This window comes from Salmo trutta, chromosome 20 (genome assembly GCF_901001165.1).
Source record: "Salmo trutta chromosome 20, fSalTru1.1, whole genome shotgun sequence".
NCBI classification, from domain to species: Eukaryota; Metazoa; Chordata; class Actinopteri; order Salmoniformes; family Salmonidae; genus Salmo; species Salmo trutta.
Window position 1 is genome coordinate 26,028,318 of NC_042976.1, and position 16,974 is coordinate 26,045,291.

The following is a 16,974-nucleotide window of genomic DNA, read 5'->3' on the forward strand; positions in this document are numbered from 1 at the left end:
GTTCCGTCATATGTGTGTGCATTTTTCTAATGTTTTTGTCTTCCCCCAGGCTAAGACTCTAGCTGTAAGTAATTCAGACAGCACCACTGATGTCATCCAAATGGCACTACAGCAGTTTGGCATTTCGGGCTGTGTGAAAGACCACCAGTTGTGGGTGAGCTCCATTAAAGATGACTCCCCGTACCCGCTCATTGGTGAGTTCAACTCCTTTACCCCACAGCCCTATTACACTCACCTTAAACCCAGCCATATAGCTCTTGTTTAGTTTATGGCACAAGTTGACCCTAGTCAGTGGTCAAAGGAAACTTCTACAATACATACTCAGTACCTACTCAACCTACACTACCATTGAAAAGTTTGGGGTCACTTAGAAATGTCCTTGTTTTTGAAAAAAAAAGCAATTTTTTTTTGTCCATTAAAATAACATCAAATTGATCAGAAATACAATGTAGACATTGTTAATGTTGTAAATGACTATTGTAGCTGGAAACTGCAGATTTTTTATGGAATATCTACATAGGCGTACAGAGGCCCATTATCAGCAACCACCACTTCTGTGTTCCAATGACACGTTGTGTTAGATAATCCAAGTTTATCATTTTAAAAAGGCTAATTGATCATTAGAAAACCCCTTTGCAGTTATGTTAGCACAGCTGAAAACTGTTGTTCTAATTAAAGAAGCAATAAAACTGGCCTTCTTTAGACTAGTTGAGTATCTGGAGCATCAGCATTTGTGGGTTCGATTACAGGCTCCAAATGGCCAGAAACAAAGAACTTTCTTCTGAAACTCATCAGTCTATTCTTGTTCTGAGAAATGAAGGCTGTTCCATGCGAGAAATTGCCAAGAAACTGAAGATCTGGTACAACGCTGTGTACTACTCCCTTCACAGAACAGCGCAAACTGGCTCTAACCGGAATAGAAAGAGGAGTGGGAGGCCCCAGTGCACAACTGAGCAAGAGGACAAGTACATTAGAGTGTCTAGTTTGAGAAACAGACGCCTCACAAGTCCTCAACTGTCAGCTTCATTAAATAGTACCCGCAAAACACCAATGCCATCCTGTCTTTCATGTTGAAGAAACGGTCTATCACTCTGTCATACAGTACACGCCTTTATTTTTTGTTGTCGTAGTCTACCTGGCTGAAATGCTTGCTCGCTAGTCTAACTTCTATTCATGGGCAATGTTAGCTAGTTAACATTAGCCTTCTATATCTAGCTACATGTTGAACTTCCATCCTCTCAGGCCAGGGGCACATCAATGTATGAATTAATGGTTGGATCAGAATCAGCGTTATAATCATTGGCCATTACGGAGAATTAAGTAAAACAACAAGTCCAAATCCCTATCTCCATCCATGGCTAATTTAGGAAAGGGACAATTTTAGCTAGCCACCGGAGGACAACAACACAATGAGATGAAACAATTCACATTTTTTGTCACTGACATATGCTCTCAATGGGATTTGATAGGAGTAATGCCAATCCAAGCTGGCTTCCCTTGACACTTTTTTTGGTGCGCCAGGACCATTCACAGTTGAGCTCGCTCAGTTTAGCTCAACGCTTATTGGCAAAACATGTATTTATTTTTATTGTCAAGGGAGGCCAGATGCTCGTAAGCCTCCCTTGCCTTCAATGCTATGATAGGTGGCAACAATGTCATACTCGTTTGGACCAGACAGCATCAGATAGATGGCCTACACGTAGAGAGACAGAAGGATGCTGTTTCGCTTGCTCTGATGCTTTCTCCTGTGAGAGATACATTCAGCCTCTTGCAAATAGAAGGACAATTATGAAATGGAATAAAGAAATATAAAACATTATTTATATTTTTTTCTGGAAGCCTGGCCTCCCTTGGCATCCATGAATACTTGCCACTGTACCTTCTCCAACCTTTTACTCTGGAGTCAAAAGTTGCTCTGTTTTGTTTTGTTACTCAAAGGTATGTTCCTTCCGGTATTGACTTAACGATGAGGTAGATAAGAGACTTGCTGGGCGTACTGTAAACCTGGCCTGGTCACACCTCCAGTGAGACTCATGAACCCTGACCTCTAACATCTTGACCCTCTCCTCTATAACCCCACAGGGCACGAGTTTCCCTTCAGTATCAAGATGAGTCACATTCGGGATGGAGGAGGTGGTGGAGGGAAGGATGCAGTTCCTTCTCCAGAGGGCCAGGGGGCGATGCTGCTGGACCAGTGTCTCCCTCCAGACACCCAGTGCCAGTTCATCCTCAAGTCCCGCCGGGTGGGTCCCAAACAGGCTCTGCTCATAGGTAAGTGCCCCTTTACACACTGTGACCGACTCAACAGAAAGAAAGGGTTGCGTTTCCTTCAAAAAATGGGTCCCCTCCCCTTTGCCCTTGTTGACTTCATACCTCCTTTTTTTGTTGTTGCCTCAAACGTCTTTTATTCCCTACTTTCAGAGAGAGTGAGAGAAAGAGCGAGAGAGCCAACATAGAGAGTGAACATAGAGAGTGTTTTCCACAAGGATCGTTCAAGAGGCTCCACTGAATCAACCACAAGCCTTCCTTTAGATTCCTCTCTGTCAAGTTCTTACATAAGCCTCCATTTAAAATCAATACCCTCCCCTACCCGCTACATCAGCCTAATTATTTCAATATAACAAGTGCTTTTTGAGGTTGGTTCCATTTCGGGTTTGATTATAAATAACATTATGATGTGGATTGAATGCTGTAACAACCCAGAATAAAAAAATGCATAAAAGTTCCATGATGGTAGTGACTGCCCATTCTTCACATTACTTTTCTTGAAGAAAATATTTCAGTTGTTTACATGTTTGATTTTGATGACTTTATTTCATTTCAGGTCATCTCATCTCTATAGAGCTGCTGTCTGACAAAATCACTATTTTAGTAGTTCTTTAAAGTAAATAAAGCATACTTTTATGACTGCTGAATACGAACTATTAATCACTTAGATCATGTATTTTCAGGTAGAGGTACCTTGCGAAGCAACTGCTCTCTTTCCCTCTCCATCACACACTCTTCTGTCTCTTCTCCATCTCCATGTCTGCCCCATTCTAACATAACATAGCAGGCATAAACGAAACACACAGACCGGACAAGTAGGCGCGCAATGGATTATGGTCATTGTATTTAATTACCACGTTTTCTGCGCTAAACTATGTAGAATATTGGCCTGTTGGAAACTACAACTCCCTACTACATCGCACAGTTCGGGCTTGATCTGATTTATCTCTAGAGAAACTGTGCAATGTGTGCATTGAGCTCACAGAAAAAACACAAACAAAATGGAATTCAAATAATTGAACCGACTTTGGACAATTAGTTGTTTAATAATATATATTTTTTTATGATATTTTGGTTAATTGCTTAGCGCTAGTTTTACAAGTGTGCACGTGTGTGTGTATGCTAATAGGGTGTGTCAGAGGGTGTCCAACTAGACTGAGGGTGTCACTGATAGATTTGGGGGTCAATTCTGTCATAACACCATCGTTGTTTACTGATACATCTAGAAAGCAGAGGTTTTTATTGGCTAGGAGAGAAATATGGCATCTGTTTAGCAACAACCCAACATGGATCCATTCAACTCCATAAAAGGATCAAAACATTGCTCACACAACCAGCCCTCTCTCTCTCTCTCTCGCTCTCTCTCTCTCTCGATCTCTTGCTCTCTCTTTCTCTCTCCCTCCCTCGTTCCCTTTCTCTCTTCAAAATATCCCCCCTCCAAGATTTCTCACACTGGCATATAATGATGCAATGTGTGTTTTACAACTTTATCAACTTGGGCCAGTTAAATAATGTTGGAGCGGCTCTGTAACAATGTTGTTTTGGATTTGGCTTCCAAAATGTAATTGAGTGTAAAGCTACAGTGGATTGTTAATATTCAGTTTTGATCGGACAGGGCCCTGGGCAGCTAGGGGTGTTGTGCCACTAATGTGGAAGGGCTTTTTATTGACCCCCCACCCACACAAACACAGCATAAGCTGTGCTTCACACACATTGAATGTTTTTTTACAGAAAGGCCAAGTAGACAGACACACAGTGACACACTGGTACAAACAGATACACACACACACACACACACACACACACACACACACACACACACACACACACACACACACACAAGCAACGTAAGAACAGACATCATGTCTCCACCGTAACTCAAACAAACACACAGACAGAGGGTTCTTAGTCTTTTAGACACAGACACACACACACACACACACACACACACACACAGAGTGCATAACATATGAACACTCACAGACCCACAGCTTCTTAACATGATCTACCCAGTCTCAGAAACATGGTTTTACTAAACACACACACACTCTCTCTCTCTCCAGACAGACCTCCCCACCCCCACCCTTCAGACCCCTCTCTAGTCATGTCTCTTTCTGAATCAATGCCTCTTTCTCTCTCTCTCTCTCTCTCTCTCTCTCTCTCTCTCTCTCTCTCTCTCTCTCTCTCTCTCTCTCCTTCTCTATCTTTTCCCCTTCCTCTGTTCTCTCCAAACAACTTCCACTCTTCAACTCTTTCCCCCTCTCTTCCTCTCGTTGTGTTTTATTGAGCAGTAGGCCCTACTTAATGTTGAAATAATGTCTTAAATGTTGGAATAACCCCCCCCTCTCTCTGCAGAGCCAGGCCAGAAATCCTTTAAGAGGAAGAGGTCGTTGATTAACTGGGCCTTCTGGAGGGGTTCCAGTAGCCAGCTGGACAGTGTCCCCCTGTCCCCCACCTCCCTGTCCCCTACCCTGGGATGCCTGTTCGGACGGTCTCTCAGTTCCATCTGCCCTCCTGACCACACCCTGCCCAAACCTGTCATGGACATGCTGGTCTTTCTGTACCAGGAGGGTCCCTACACCAGGGGTATATTCCGCCGATCTGCAGGAGCCAAAGCCTGCAGAGAGCTGAGAGACAGACTGGACAATGGGACAGAGGACACACACACACTTACACATGAGTCTGTGTTTGTCACTGCTGCAGTCTTTAAGGTAGGACAGTACACACACACACACACACACACACACACACCAGGGTCCGTGTGGATTAATCAGAGTTGAAAGGTTCTAGCCAGACTTGTCAGTAGCCAGACTTGTCAGATCAGATATATTGAGACATCAGAGAGAGGAGGTTTGAAGGATCGGTTTCATCCTGCTTCAACGATACACATCAGAATAATTCACTGCACAGAGCTAACACAGCTGCACCCTCACATACACCTATTCACCACAGTGCCTAGTGTGTGTGTGTGTGTGTGTTTGAAATCCCCATAGAAAGTCTTAGACAGACAGAAAGAAATGAAGTGATTGGAGCGAAGAGAAAGCTCAGGTAGAAAAACACTCAATTCAATGCACATGTTGGAAGGTTGGTGCCAATGGCTTTACTGGAAACTTGTAGCTGTATTAGATCAGGTAGAACAGAACACAGAGAGAGAGAGAGCGAGAGAGAAAACACATGCTGCTGTTCAGTTAGCTATATTACTATACCCACTCCAACCAACAAACTAATAACAAGTGAGCTGACAAACAAACGAGTGAAAAGGGCTAGATTGCTTCTGTAAAAACACATTGAATTACACAGCCTCTTTCATGGCATTCCATTCTATTTTACATGCCATGTTTTCAGGATCCGTATTAACTCCACTGAAGAGAAGCATACGTGGTGATGGTAAAGGGTGTTCTAACATATAATGTGTCCCTGTGGTTGTGACCCAACAGGACTTCCTGCGGAACGTTCCGGGCAGTCTGCTGTGTGTGAATCTGTATGAGCAGTGGGTTGCAGTGATGGAGCAAGAGGAGGAAGAGCAGAGGATGCAAGCCATCCACAGGTACTGGCATTCCCTGTAACGCACCTTTACAAACACATTCACACAGCGAAAACAAAGCTGCTGTGTAGGGGTGGCACAGGGAGAGAGAAGGAAAGAAAATGGGCGGGAAAAGCTGTTTTGATCCAGAGGCATGAAAATAAAGTCCTTCTCAGGCCAAGAGGAAAAAAAGAACATAAAAGAAACAATGAAAATCTGAAGAATTCTTTTCCAGAAGACTCTTAGCCAAACAATAACACAACACAGCTCATCTGATGTCTTCTCTGGGAAGAAACTGTCCCCAGGAATGTGATAAACTCTACAATCTGCTTTATTCCCAGAGGATGTAGCAATGTATTTGTGTGTAGAATATGAAAATGTATGCGCGTACTACTGTAAATGGCTAAAATGTAAATGTTTGTGAGAGGGGGGGGGGGTGTTACTAGATGTTGTTGATGTTGTGTATTCATCACTGATTATTTTGTCTGTTCTCACCCCACCCCCCACCTCAGGTTGGTCCATCTTCTGCCCAGTGAGAACCTGTTGCTACTCAGACATGTGGTTGCTGTGCTCCACTGTATCCAAGGCAACGCAGACGACAACCAGATGAATGCCTTCAACCTGTCGGTGTGCATCGCTCCCAGCATGCTGTGGACCCCGGCCCCCTGTAGCCCAGAGGGGGAGGCCACCAAGAAGGTGAGACTGGACCTAAAAACAATTTTTTAGGTTTTGCTCTCTGTTAAGTTACTTTTTATATTTCTTCATTTTATTTTAATGTCTTCTTTCGAACACATAATTGTACCATACTTTCAAAGTGTATGTGTATTACTACATAATATTGATGTCAATAGGAGATTTGGGTGAAAGTGAGTTGCTCACGTGTACTTCCAGTTACATTTCCAGTTAAGGACAAGGGCTACATACATTACATACATACATTGCATACATACATACATACATACATACATACATACATACATACATACATACATACATACATACATACATACATACATACATACATACATACATACATACATACAATGTTCCCTCAAATCTTTTCCAGCACTGAGCAAATTTCACGTCTGCTGAGCGCAAACTGAGGCTGTACCCCCTTTAAATTACAGTTTTAACAGTAGCCATATAGGCTACTGTGGCTATTTGATCACAATCTAGGCCTACCAGAGTGGCCTATCATCAAAAACAATGGAGAAAATGCATCCCATAACATTTTAACACGTAAATAGCTGTTCTGTCATTCAGTTTACAGTAGCAGCCAATGTGTTCAATGTAGGCCTACATTCCATGAGACTTTTGAAAAGAAATATGCAGGGCTTGACATTAACCTGTTTATCCACTTGTCCTTCAGACAAGAAGGTGACTGAAAATGCTGTTGTGTTGTTTGATGCAAGAAACCACTTTACAAAATAAAATGCATTATTATTATCATACCATTATTACAGAGAATCAGACAAATTATTCTACCCTCTGCCTATTGGCTACTCAGCTCTCAAAAGACAACACTGCCCCTTTAAGACAAAAAAAGCTCTTTACCTGACTCCCTTTTCAATGTCTAGAAATGTACATGTTTTGTGCTCTTGTAGGATGCAATTACTCCCTAATTGTTGACTATAAATGATCTATAACTGGGCTAATAACTCACTAACTAGTAAAGCATATTAACAAATGTGCACACGTGGTTACATGCAGCTCTCGCTTTGATCTCAAAACAAGCACATCTCCTCATGACCGCTCATGCTGTAAACACAGTCCAGTTCAAAGTGAATAGCACAAATTCATATATGGTAATTATCTATTTCCATATAGGCCTACTGCAGCTCTGATTGTTTATGCCGCACTGGTCTGTATATATTAGGGGCTGAGTAGTGTGTGTCAATGCAATAGTATCCTACTCAGATGCGTTCTGCCTACAACAAAATCTCTTGCATATTTAGTTTTGTTTTGTTTGAAAGTGACTAATATTGTGTTGATTCGATCACAATTGCCACAGTAAAGGGAAATGTTGATAGTGTTAACAGGGAAAACTCTAGAGCAGTGCTTAGCAACCTTTTCGGAGTCAAGATCACTTTCTGAGTCAAAAGGCAAGCCGAGATTTTTTCTATTACATGACTTAAAAAACGTAGGTCTATGCAACATTAACCAATTAAAAACAGTACTGTAGCAATGAGGTTTGTGCAGTAAGCTATAGGCCTAATACCTTATCACCGCATATTAGCTTTGCTTGAATTCAGCATACATCTAAATAATTTGATTTTTATTTTACTGGGCTGATGGTGCCTGCATCTGATGGTTAGTCTCAGTGGAGGGAGAGAGCAGCAGACTGAGGGTCCGCCTCTCAATGTCCCTCCACTCGCCCTTTCCGCCGCTGACAATGACCAAAAAGGGACACCATCTTCCAGCTGATGGAAAAACTCGAGTCTCACAACATTATTTCTGCCTCATGCACAAATTCATGTTGTTACTCCTATGAGAAAAGTGAAATATTCCTTGATATTAAAAAGACCCAAGCCGCTAATAATGCAAGCCTACAGGTACACTTTCCTACTCATTCATTACTGTTGTAGTGCTTGTTGTAGTGGAAATAGGAAGAACGCAAATTTTATGGCTCATAAAAGTGTTGAATACAGTGTTGACAGTGCTGAGTAAGGACTTAAACATGAATTCACTCATAAAAACAGCATCTGCTGTATTCGTTGACAGTCTCTCTCTAGTCATGGTTTTAAACGTTTTGAAATCTCACAGTATCAACTTTGCTGTAGCTTTCTTTCATGCCGCTATGTTACAGAAGACACGGTCATTTGAGCCATCTGATTGGCCAGCGGTAGGCCTATAGTGCACTTGATTTGCTCTCTGGGCCTGCCAGGAAGGCAGAGTTTGTACCTTCAAACACATGAAATGGTTCAAAATGGCAACAGTTCACCTACCCGCCGCGCAGGGCAGCTGAATTTGATGCACCTACCCACAACAGCCCGAGACTAATAAAAAAATAATAGGAACATGTGACCACTGGTCTAGAAAGTTTAGTGAAATTCAATCTCGTTCTCCTCTCTATGGGCTGATATTTCTGCTTGGCAGTCCCAGGGCTACTGCGCGGCCGCGCAAGCGTGCAGTTTAGAGGGAATGTTGCATACACATACACACACACACACACACACACACACACACACACACACACACACACACACACACACACACACACACACACACACACACACACACACACACATACATACATACATACATACATACATACTGTACACCTAAGGGTCTGGCGGGCTGAGGCTAGGGACCAGGACAGGGTGTAAAGGAAAGATATACTGTTGCCACCTAGCTGTCTGACGAAGCAAGATGTCCAATGGAAGAACAAACAGCAGTGAGGAGTTAGAGAGTAGAGAGTGTTTCAATCTCCTGCTTCAGTAGGAGCCGCATGCTGAGCTATACTATATACGTTTCCTCTTTAAACCTGGACTGACCTACTCCTTTTACATTTCTCTTGTCACAGGTTTTCAATCTCTGTACTGACACACACACACTTGAGATCACGGTGACACATAACAAATGTGAAATTCGTACCCTGACAGAAAAGCTTGACATTTTATGATAACTTACTCACAAGGAGGTAAATATCTGAATTGACACAGCAGTTCACAGTCCTAACCCTACCACAAGACTACAAGACTGTAGCCAACCATGCTAGCCCTGAAATGATTGAGTTCACCACCAGTGGCCCCAGATGTATTGTAAGTTAATAATAAGCAAGAATAAGTCATAATGTCTTTAATAGTCTCTAATTTTATGGTCGATTTGGACACATTGTTGTTGAAACACAATCAATCTGGGTGTTTCCAGATCTTTCTCTCTCCTTGTCAAATGTGTGTTTGTTTCTGGTGAGGCTAGGGCCTGTTGAGGTTCACTGGGAAAAAATCCAAAGCATTTCCTACAGATTCCTGAGGGCGAGAGTGTTTTCACAAACCCTCCACACTAAAACACTCCTTTCTGTCTTCACACACACACACACACACACACACACACACACACACACACACACACACACACACACACACTTTATTTCTGTTTGTTTGTATGTGTGGCCCCAGCGCCTCTGAAGGGGAAAAATGTGATATTTCGACATTCCCCTGGTTGGTCGCGGTCTCACAAGGAGCCAAGTCAAACTGGGCTGGCGTGGGTCTGGTCTCTAACGGCACTGGGCGGTCTGGAACACTGCTCTCCTTCCACTTGACACGCAAACCCTTATTTTCCTCCACTTCCGCTCCCTTTTCCACCACAGTTCTAATTTAGATGTTTGTGGCTCCTACAGACATGTTAGTCTCTGAGTGGCCTGAATAAATATTGTGTGCTGTGTTTGTCAGAAAAGGTGGCGGAGATACACATACTAATTTAGCTTTTGAACGATTGAGAAAAGCTTACCCCAGAAAAAGTCCCCCTACACCTTCACAGATGTTGATAGGTTCCGGATGAATGAGTGAGTTTCTAGATGTTTCCTCAGTGGGTTGAATAGGCAGCCCCTCTGATGGACAGATCCAGGCTAAATACAGGGAGAGACGCAAGGAAGGAAGGAGGGAGCGAGAGAAGCCTTTTTCCCTAGCTGGAGTTCTGTTGTGTTGGACTAGCTTGTGAAATTCTTAGCCAAGCTCTAGCAGTCCATTCACTCCCATAGCCCTCTGAACACAGGCGTGTAACACAGGCTGACAGACATATGGTGAAAACCATGACACACACATCTGGCCCAACAACACACAGATAGGCCCCATGTTTGTCTCCTTCATATTTCCATAACCTCATTCTGCCTGTAGACTCTCCATAAGGGAAGCTAACAAAAACAACACATTTATAAACACTGTTTTTTTAAACAGTCAGCTTTGCCCTAGGGAAACGTTCAAATCCCAGACTGGAACTGACTGTTTGGGAGTACGGCTGACATTTTGTGTTTCAGATTTGGAGGTTTATACTGTGTAACTTGGGTTTAATTCATGTTTGATATGTTTGTAAACATCTGGGAACATACAAGATTCTTTCTCAGATTTTTTTTTCTGAAGTCTACTTAAATTGTGATTCTCATCTTAGAAAAAGGAGTTCAGACGATTTACATTATGTCAATTTTGATCAGCTATATGTGGCCAGTAAGAAAGTTGGCAAGACTTTACATCTCTTATACCAGGGAAACTACCTGTGAAATAACCTTTAACTTGCAGTCTTAATCTAGGACCAGTCATTGACTTGTGTGACTGGGGTGTAACCAGGTCTATGATCTGTTCCTAGGTCTGTGAGCTTGTCCGGTTCCTGATTGAGAACTGCAGGAAGGTCCTGGGAGATGACGTCCCCTCTCTGTTTAGTGGATTCCCTCAGAAGAGCAATAGCAGCGACCATGGATCAGGTAAACAAAGTCTTAATGTATTCACTGAAGAAATAACAACATCTAATTGCAAATTATATTGTACAGTGCTCTAAATAAATGCTGTTAGTTTTGGTTGGAGAAAACGTCATAAGATAAAGTTGGATAGGGACAGAGGGAGAGGGAGGAAGAGAGGTCCCAAACCAAGCAGAACTGAAATGACACAGAGGTGGTTTCATTTGCCACGGGACTTCACAAGGGTTTAGAAAGTTCATGAGTGTGTGTGTTTATGGCAAGACAGTGGTTCTGTGTATTGTAGATATTATCATCATTATAGAGTAGATTAACCCTGACTAGCTTGTGTGTGTGTGTGCGCGCGTGCGTGCAGTGTTCTCTCAGACCTCTCTATAAGTCATTGTCTCTGTGAGGTCTGCTGATTGGGGTCACTATGTTGACCTCATTCATTAAAGTGATTAGTACACTCTCAGACACTCATTAACACACCAGTCAATTTCCTCTTCTCCCCTAAACCAGGGGTAGGCAACTAGATTCAGCCGCGGGCCAATTTTTGTTGGAGCGGCTGGTCGGTGGCGGAGCATAATTATAATAATTTGTACACTGCAAATTGACCACAACTAAGCACAAAAAGAGATCACATGATCATTTATCTAAATTGACCACAACTAACCCCAAAAAGAGATCACACGATAATGTATTTTTTTCTATTTGTGAGAATACTTGGAAACATGTTTCCTAAATTAAACCCATTTTTTGCAAAATTCCTGGTGATTTTAAAGTATTTTTATTACCAAAAACTCACCCCAGGTTGAAAATGGTGAAAGCCCTCAATGGCACCCATGCTATAACAGCCTTTTGGCCACTAGAGGACTCTATCATTCTTTATGACCTAAACCAACCTCAATGAATGGCAGCTGTATGCTAGGGACTACGACAGCACTTTGCGCTTGTTTTCAAACCCTGTGTCTATCTAATGAAATGGAGGTTTGTTCAAACTCTCTCTTTTGCTCCATTTCCCTCCACCCCAGCTTTATTGGCATGATAGTCAGTCAGTGCAACATTTCCAAAGCAAGGACATAGGAACATATGAAATCCATAACAGGGAAGGAATAATATAATCAAAATGGACTGCATGTCAAAACAATAATTTTAGCATATTAACTCTCTCTCCCCGCTTCTCTCTTTTCCTCTCTCCTTTCCTCCGTAGACGTGTCCTCTTTCCAGATGAATGACTCGTCCTATGACAGTCTGGAGAACGAGTTAAACGAGGACCCAGAGTCGCCCTTCCAGGAGTCCCACCCTCTGAGAGACAAGGCCAAGCCTGACAGCTGCAGCAGAGACTCTGTCATCACCCTGAGTGACTGTGACCCCGACCCTGACCCTGAGGCTGAGGCTGACCTCCTACATATTCCCCCACTTGCCAGACCCAGAAAGTTCACCCCCGCCCTACGGCAACCACGCCCACGCCAGTGCTATGTCCAATCACAGGGCCCTCGGAGGTTACGACGCAGCTCAGAGCCTGCCATCGGACACACCCCCGGAGCACTGATCATCCAATCGGATAAGCACCATTTGGCGTCTCGTAAAGCGAGCTATGACGCGGCGATGGAGGGAGAGGAAGAGGAGGAGGAGGAGGATGAAGTGTTTCAGGGGCTCAGGGCTCTGCAGCTGAAAGACAAAGTGATCGCAGGTGGAGAAAGAGGAGGGGTTGGAACTCTCGGGCAGAGGAAGCTGAAACACACCCCACCCTCTCCTTTACGATTGGACGCCAGCTGCTCTAGCCTGTCCTCCCCAGCAACCTCCCCCACAGGCTCCTCCCTCAGCTCCTTAGACTCTGCCTTCTCCCAGTATTCCACAGACTATGTCACCAGCGCCGGCTTCCTGTTGGCTGAGTCTTCCCCCCGCTCCCCCCATTCACCCCGCTCCCCCCAGTGCTCACCCCCAAAGAGAGACACAGTGGACTGGAGTGAAAGCCAGCCCCCTCATTCCTCCCGGACACCCTCTACCCACCACGGACTGCACCCCAACACCTGGCTCAAGAGGAACCTCCGACTGTCACTACGGCAACCCGACAATGGACACCTGGAGGAGGAAGTGGGGAAGGGGAAAGGGGTTAGCCTCCCAAAAGCCTCCGAGGGTAAAGGTGTAGAGGTGACCACCAAGAGGAGGTCCAGCAGCCCTCCATCCTACCAGCATGCTATCCTGCAGCTGCAGAAGAGTAGGTCTCCCTTCTACAGAGGCACAGAGAAACCCCTTACTGTCAGAGAGCTACAGCTGCTGCATGACCAGGCCTGCAATGCCACCCACAGACCCCCCACAGGACGTGACGTCACCCAGCGGCCCACTGGAACAGGAAGTGAGGTCATCCAGCCTCCTCAGGATGTGTTCTATGGACAGAGTGGCTCAACACTAACCCTCCAGAGGCAGAAGTCTCACTCCCTCACCCTGGCCATGGAGGCTGGCCGCAAAGTCCTCACCCTGCCTCGCAGAGCCTCTGAGCCCTCCATGGTGACAGACACAGCCTCCAGCCTCACCCTGGAAAGGCCCTGGGTCAAGTCACAGACTCACGGGGTCAAAGGTCAGCAGCTCCCTGAGAGCGGACTTAGAGTGTCTGACATTGAGCCGCAGCGCAACGGAGCAGGCCCAAACTCAGAGCCACGCTTCTGCCTCTCTCCCTCCGCCACGCGGGCAGTGAGGGACTACTTTTCCTCACAGGGGCGGGCGGATTCAGGCGCGTGCCTGCAGAGGAGTCAGGAGGTCGCTCTGGCCCTTGTCCAGGGGAAGAGGGAGTGGCAAAGCAGGAAGTGTAGCGACCCTTGCGTGGACGACTTTGACCAAATGTTCTTTGCAGAGGAGTCTTACGTTTAAAAGGACTTTTAAGAGACTCTGGGCTTGTTTTATATGGCTGGTCAATGTTTGTAGCATATCGTTTTTATGTTGTCATATATGTACAGTTATTTTCCCTTTGCCATGGTAGATGCAGTTGTTTGGTTGTGCTGGAGCTTTTCTTCCATATCTCTGGGAATCAACGACAGGTATAGTCTATATTTATGTTCATATGCTTTGATATAGTGTTGTGCGAGCTGTAAGAAATCAAATGTGTATTTTTGTACATGATGCCAATACTGCTGCTGTCCTATAGAGTATATTTGCTACAGAATGCACCATTTGTATATTATGTACGTACATGTAACTGCCAAATAAAGGAAACACTTGATGAAATGAGAGATGCAAAGTATATTGAAAGCAGGTGCTTTCACACAGGTGTGGTTCCTGGGTTAATTAAGCAATTAACATCCCATCATGCTTAGGGTGATGTATAAAAATGCCCAGTTGCCCATTATTTTGGCTACCATGGCTAGAAGAAGAGATCTCAGTGACTTTGAAATAGGGGTCTCAAAGGAGCTTAGAGTGTGTGTCTCAGTCACCAGATCTCAACCCAGTTGAACACTTATGGGAGATTTTGGAGCGGTGGCCATCAACAAAACACCAAATGATGGAATATCTCATGGAAAAATGGTGTCACATCCCTCCAATATAGTTCCAGACACTTGTAGAATCTATGCCAAGGTGCAATGAAAGTGTTCTGGCAGCTTGTGGCGCCCCAACGCCCTATAAAGACACTTTATGTTGGTATTTTGGCAATCACCGGTATATCTGATGTCTAATGCTTATGAAAATTAATGATCAGGATTATAATAAAACATTGCTCTTGTGAAAGTATCTTTATGTACCAACAAGATTCTTAATTTTTCTTTATATCAAATAATCAAAATCAAATTTTATTCGTCACACGCTTCGTAAACAACAGTTGTAGACAAACAATGAAATGCTTAGTTGTTTGGTTGTGCTGGAGCTTTTAAGAACGGGAACAGGCCCTTCCCAACAATGCAGAGAGAAAGACATTTTTGAAATAATAGAAAAGTAAAACATGTAATAATAAAAGTAATAAAGTCGATGTGCTGGAGTATTAGATAATTGAGGTAGATATTTATATATAACTAGCAATAAAGAGTAGCAGCATCGTATGTGATGAGTCAAAAAAGTTAGTGCAAAAAGGGTCAATGCAGATAGTTCACGTAACTGTTAGGTTAAAGGTGCAATATGCAGAAATCGCTCTGCCATTTCCTGGTTGCTGAAGTTCTAATAGTTCACCTAATTTCAGTTTATGTGACAAAACAAGCAAGTATATCGTAGAGAATCAATGTACCACCACTGTGAAATATATTTTCCATGGCCAAAAATATTGTATTTTCAGCTGTTTGAAGCAGGTGTACAAAACCAAAAGATGCAAAAACAAAATTTAAGAACGGGAAGCATAGAAATAGCACACATAGAACAGATCTACAGCTTCTTAGACTTGATTTCAATGAGAATGACAGATCTATAACACACATGTCTATGTGAATTTGGTCTTTAAAGGTTGCATTCTGTTCATAACACATATTGTGTCTGTGTCTCACTACTCACATACACTGAGTATACCAAACATTAGGAACACCTTCCTAATACTGAGCTGCACCCCCGTCTCCCTCAGAACAGCCTCAATTTGTCAGGGGACGGACTCTACAGGCTACTGAACGCATTCCACAGGGATGCTGGCCCATGTTGACTCCAACGCTTCCCACAGCTGTGTCAAGTTGGATGTCCTTTGGGTGGTGGACCATTCTTGGTACGCATGGGAAACTGTTGAGTGTCAAAAACCCAGCAGCATTGCAGTTCTTGACAAGTTACATATTGCAGCTTTAACTATTTAACTAACTATTTAGCAGTCTTATGGCTTGGGGGTAGAAGCTGTTCAAGGTCCTGTTGGTTCCAGACCTGGTGCATCGGTATCGCTTGTCGTGCGGTAGCACAGAGAACAGTCTATACCTTGGGTGGCTGGAGTTTTTGTTAATAAAAAAAAGGCAAAAATTTGGAATTTCTGGTTCTCTATTTTTTTGTGCCTTCTTTGGTGATGTTCTGAAAGACGACACTGCAGAACTGATAAAGTTGGACACTGTATTATACTAAAAGCACAGTACTGTATTAGTGTTAAAATGTAAGCTCTTTACACCTGTTTAGCATTAATCATCAAACTCACAGTGTGATGTAAACATCACATTTCCCATCAATAACTCATCTGTAATGGTCTCTGGTGTCGGAGTGATGTATGTCTGGGTCTAAGAGGATAGACCGACAGGTCTGGTAGAGACAGAGTCCACACACACATGCACACACTCACACTGAGGTGCTGCTTCTCAGAGGACAGACAGGTCTGTTAGAGTTAGTCAGCCAGGCAGGGAGACAGAGTCCAAACACAGCTAATTATGTAATGGAAGCAGAGCCATGAACGCCACGGGTTTGGCCCACCTTCCTGGACCTGTCTCAAAAGGTGTGTGTGAGAGAGAGACTGCACATGTGCACGTGTTGTGTAGGGCTGGATACTGATTGTTAACATAAATATTCCGATTTTCTATATTATTGTTATGGTGATTGAGAGACTTATAAACACTACAAGCTGTGATATCATAAAACGTGCCACCCATCTTCACTAGTCTGTGGTAGAATTTTGGTAAAGGTTTTTCTCTCCAATTATAGAAGGACAAAATAAAAAGGCTTTTGTAACATGATCAGCAGTTGCTGTGAATAGGAAATATGTCAAATCTAACAGCTACTTTGACTCTCAGGATTATACCAATTTCTGTATTTGCAGGTCCTGCTCTCTCACACTCACACACTTTATTTATCACCAGTGGTGTCCCCTATTTGATGACCCTACTTTAGCATGACTCCACCAGTATTAAGTGTT

The 16,974-nt window shown here is 43.6% G+C and overlaps 1 protein-coding gene across 1 annotated transcript in view; it reads left to right on the forward strand.

Annotated features, from left to right (window-relative positions):
• LOC115155779 (rho GTPase-activating protein 20) overlaps positions 1-14,405 on the forward strand; it is a 52,955-nt gene extending 38,550 nt beyond the window's left edge. Inside the window, exons 7-13 of the mRNA XM_029702723.1 lie at positions 50-194; positions 2,083-2,271; positions 4,624-4,979; positions 5,706-5,815; positions 6,304-6,487; positions 11,093-11,207; positions 12,391-14,405. Of these exons, the coding sequence (XP_029558583.1) occupies positions 50-194; positions 2,083-2,271; positions 4,624-4,979; positions 5,706-5,815; positions 6,304-6,487; positions 11,093-11,207; positions 12,391-14,051 (2,760 nt within the window). The 3' untranslated portion in view covers positions 14,052-14,405. The remainder of the gene's footprint in view (positions 1-49; positions 195-2,082; positions 2,272-4,623; positions 4,980-5,705; positions 5,816-6,303; positions 6,488-11,092; positions 11,208-12,390) is intronic.
• Positions 14,406-16,974: the final 2,569 nt, after the last annotated feature.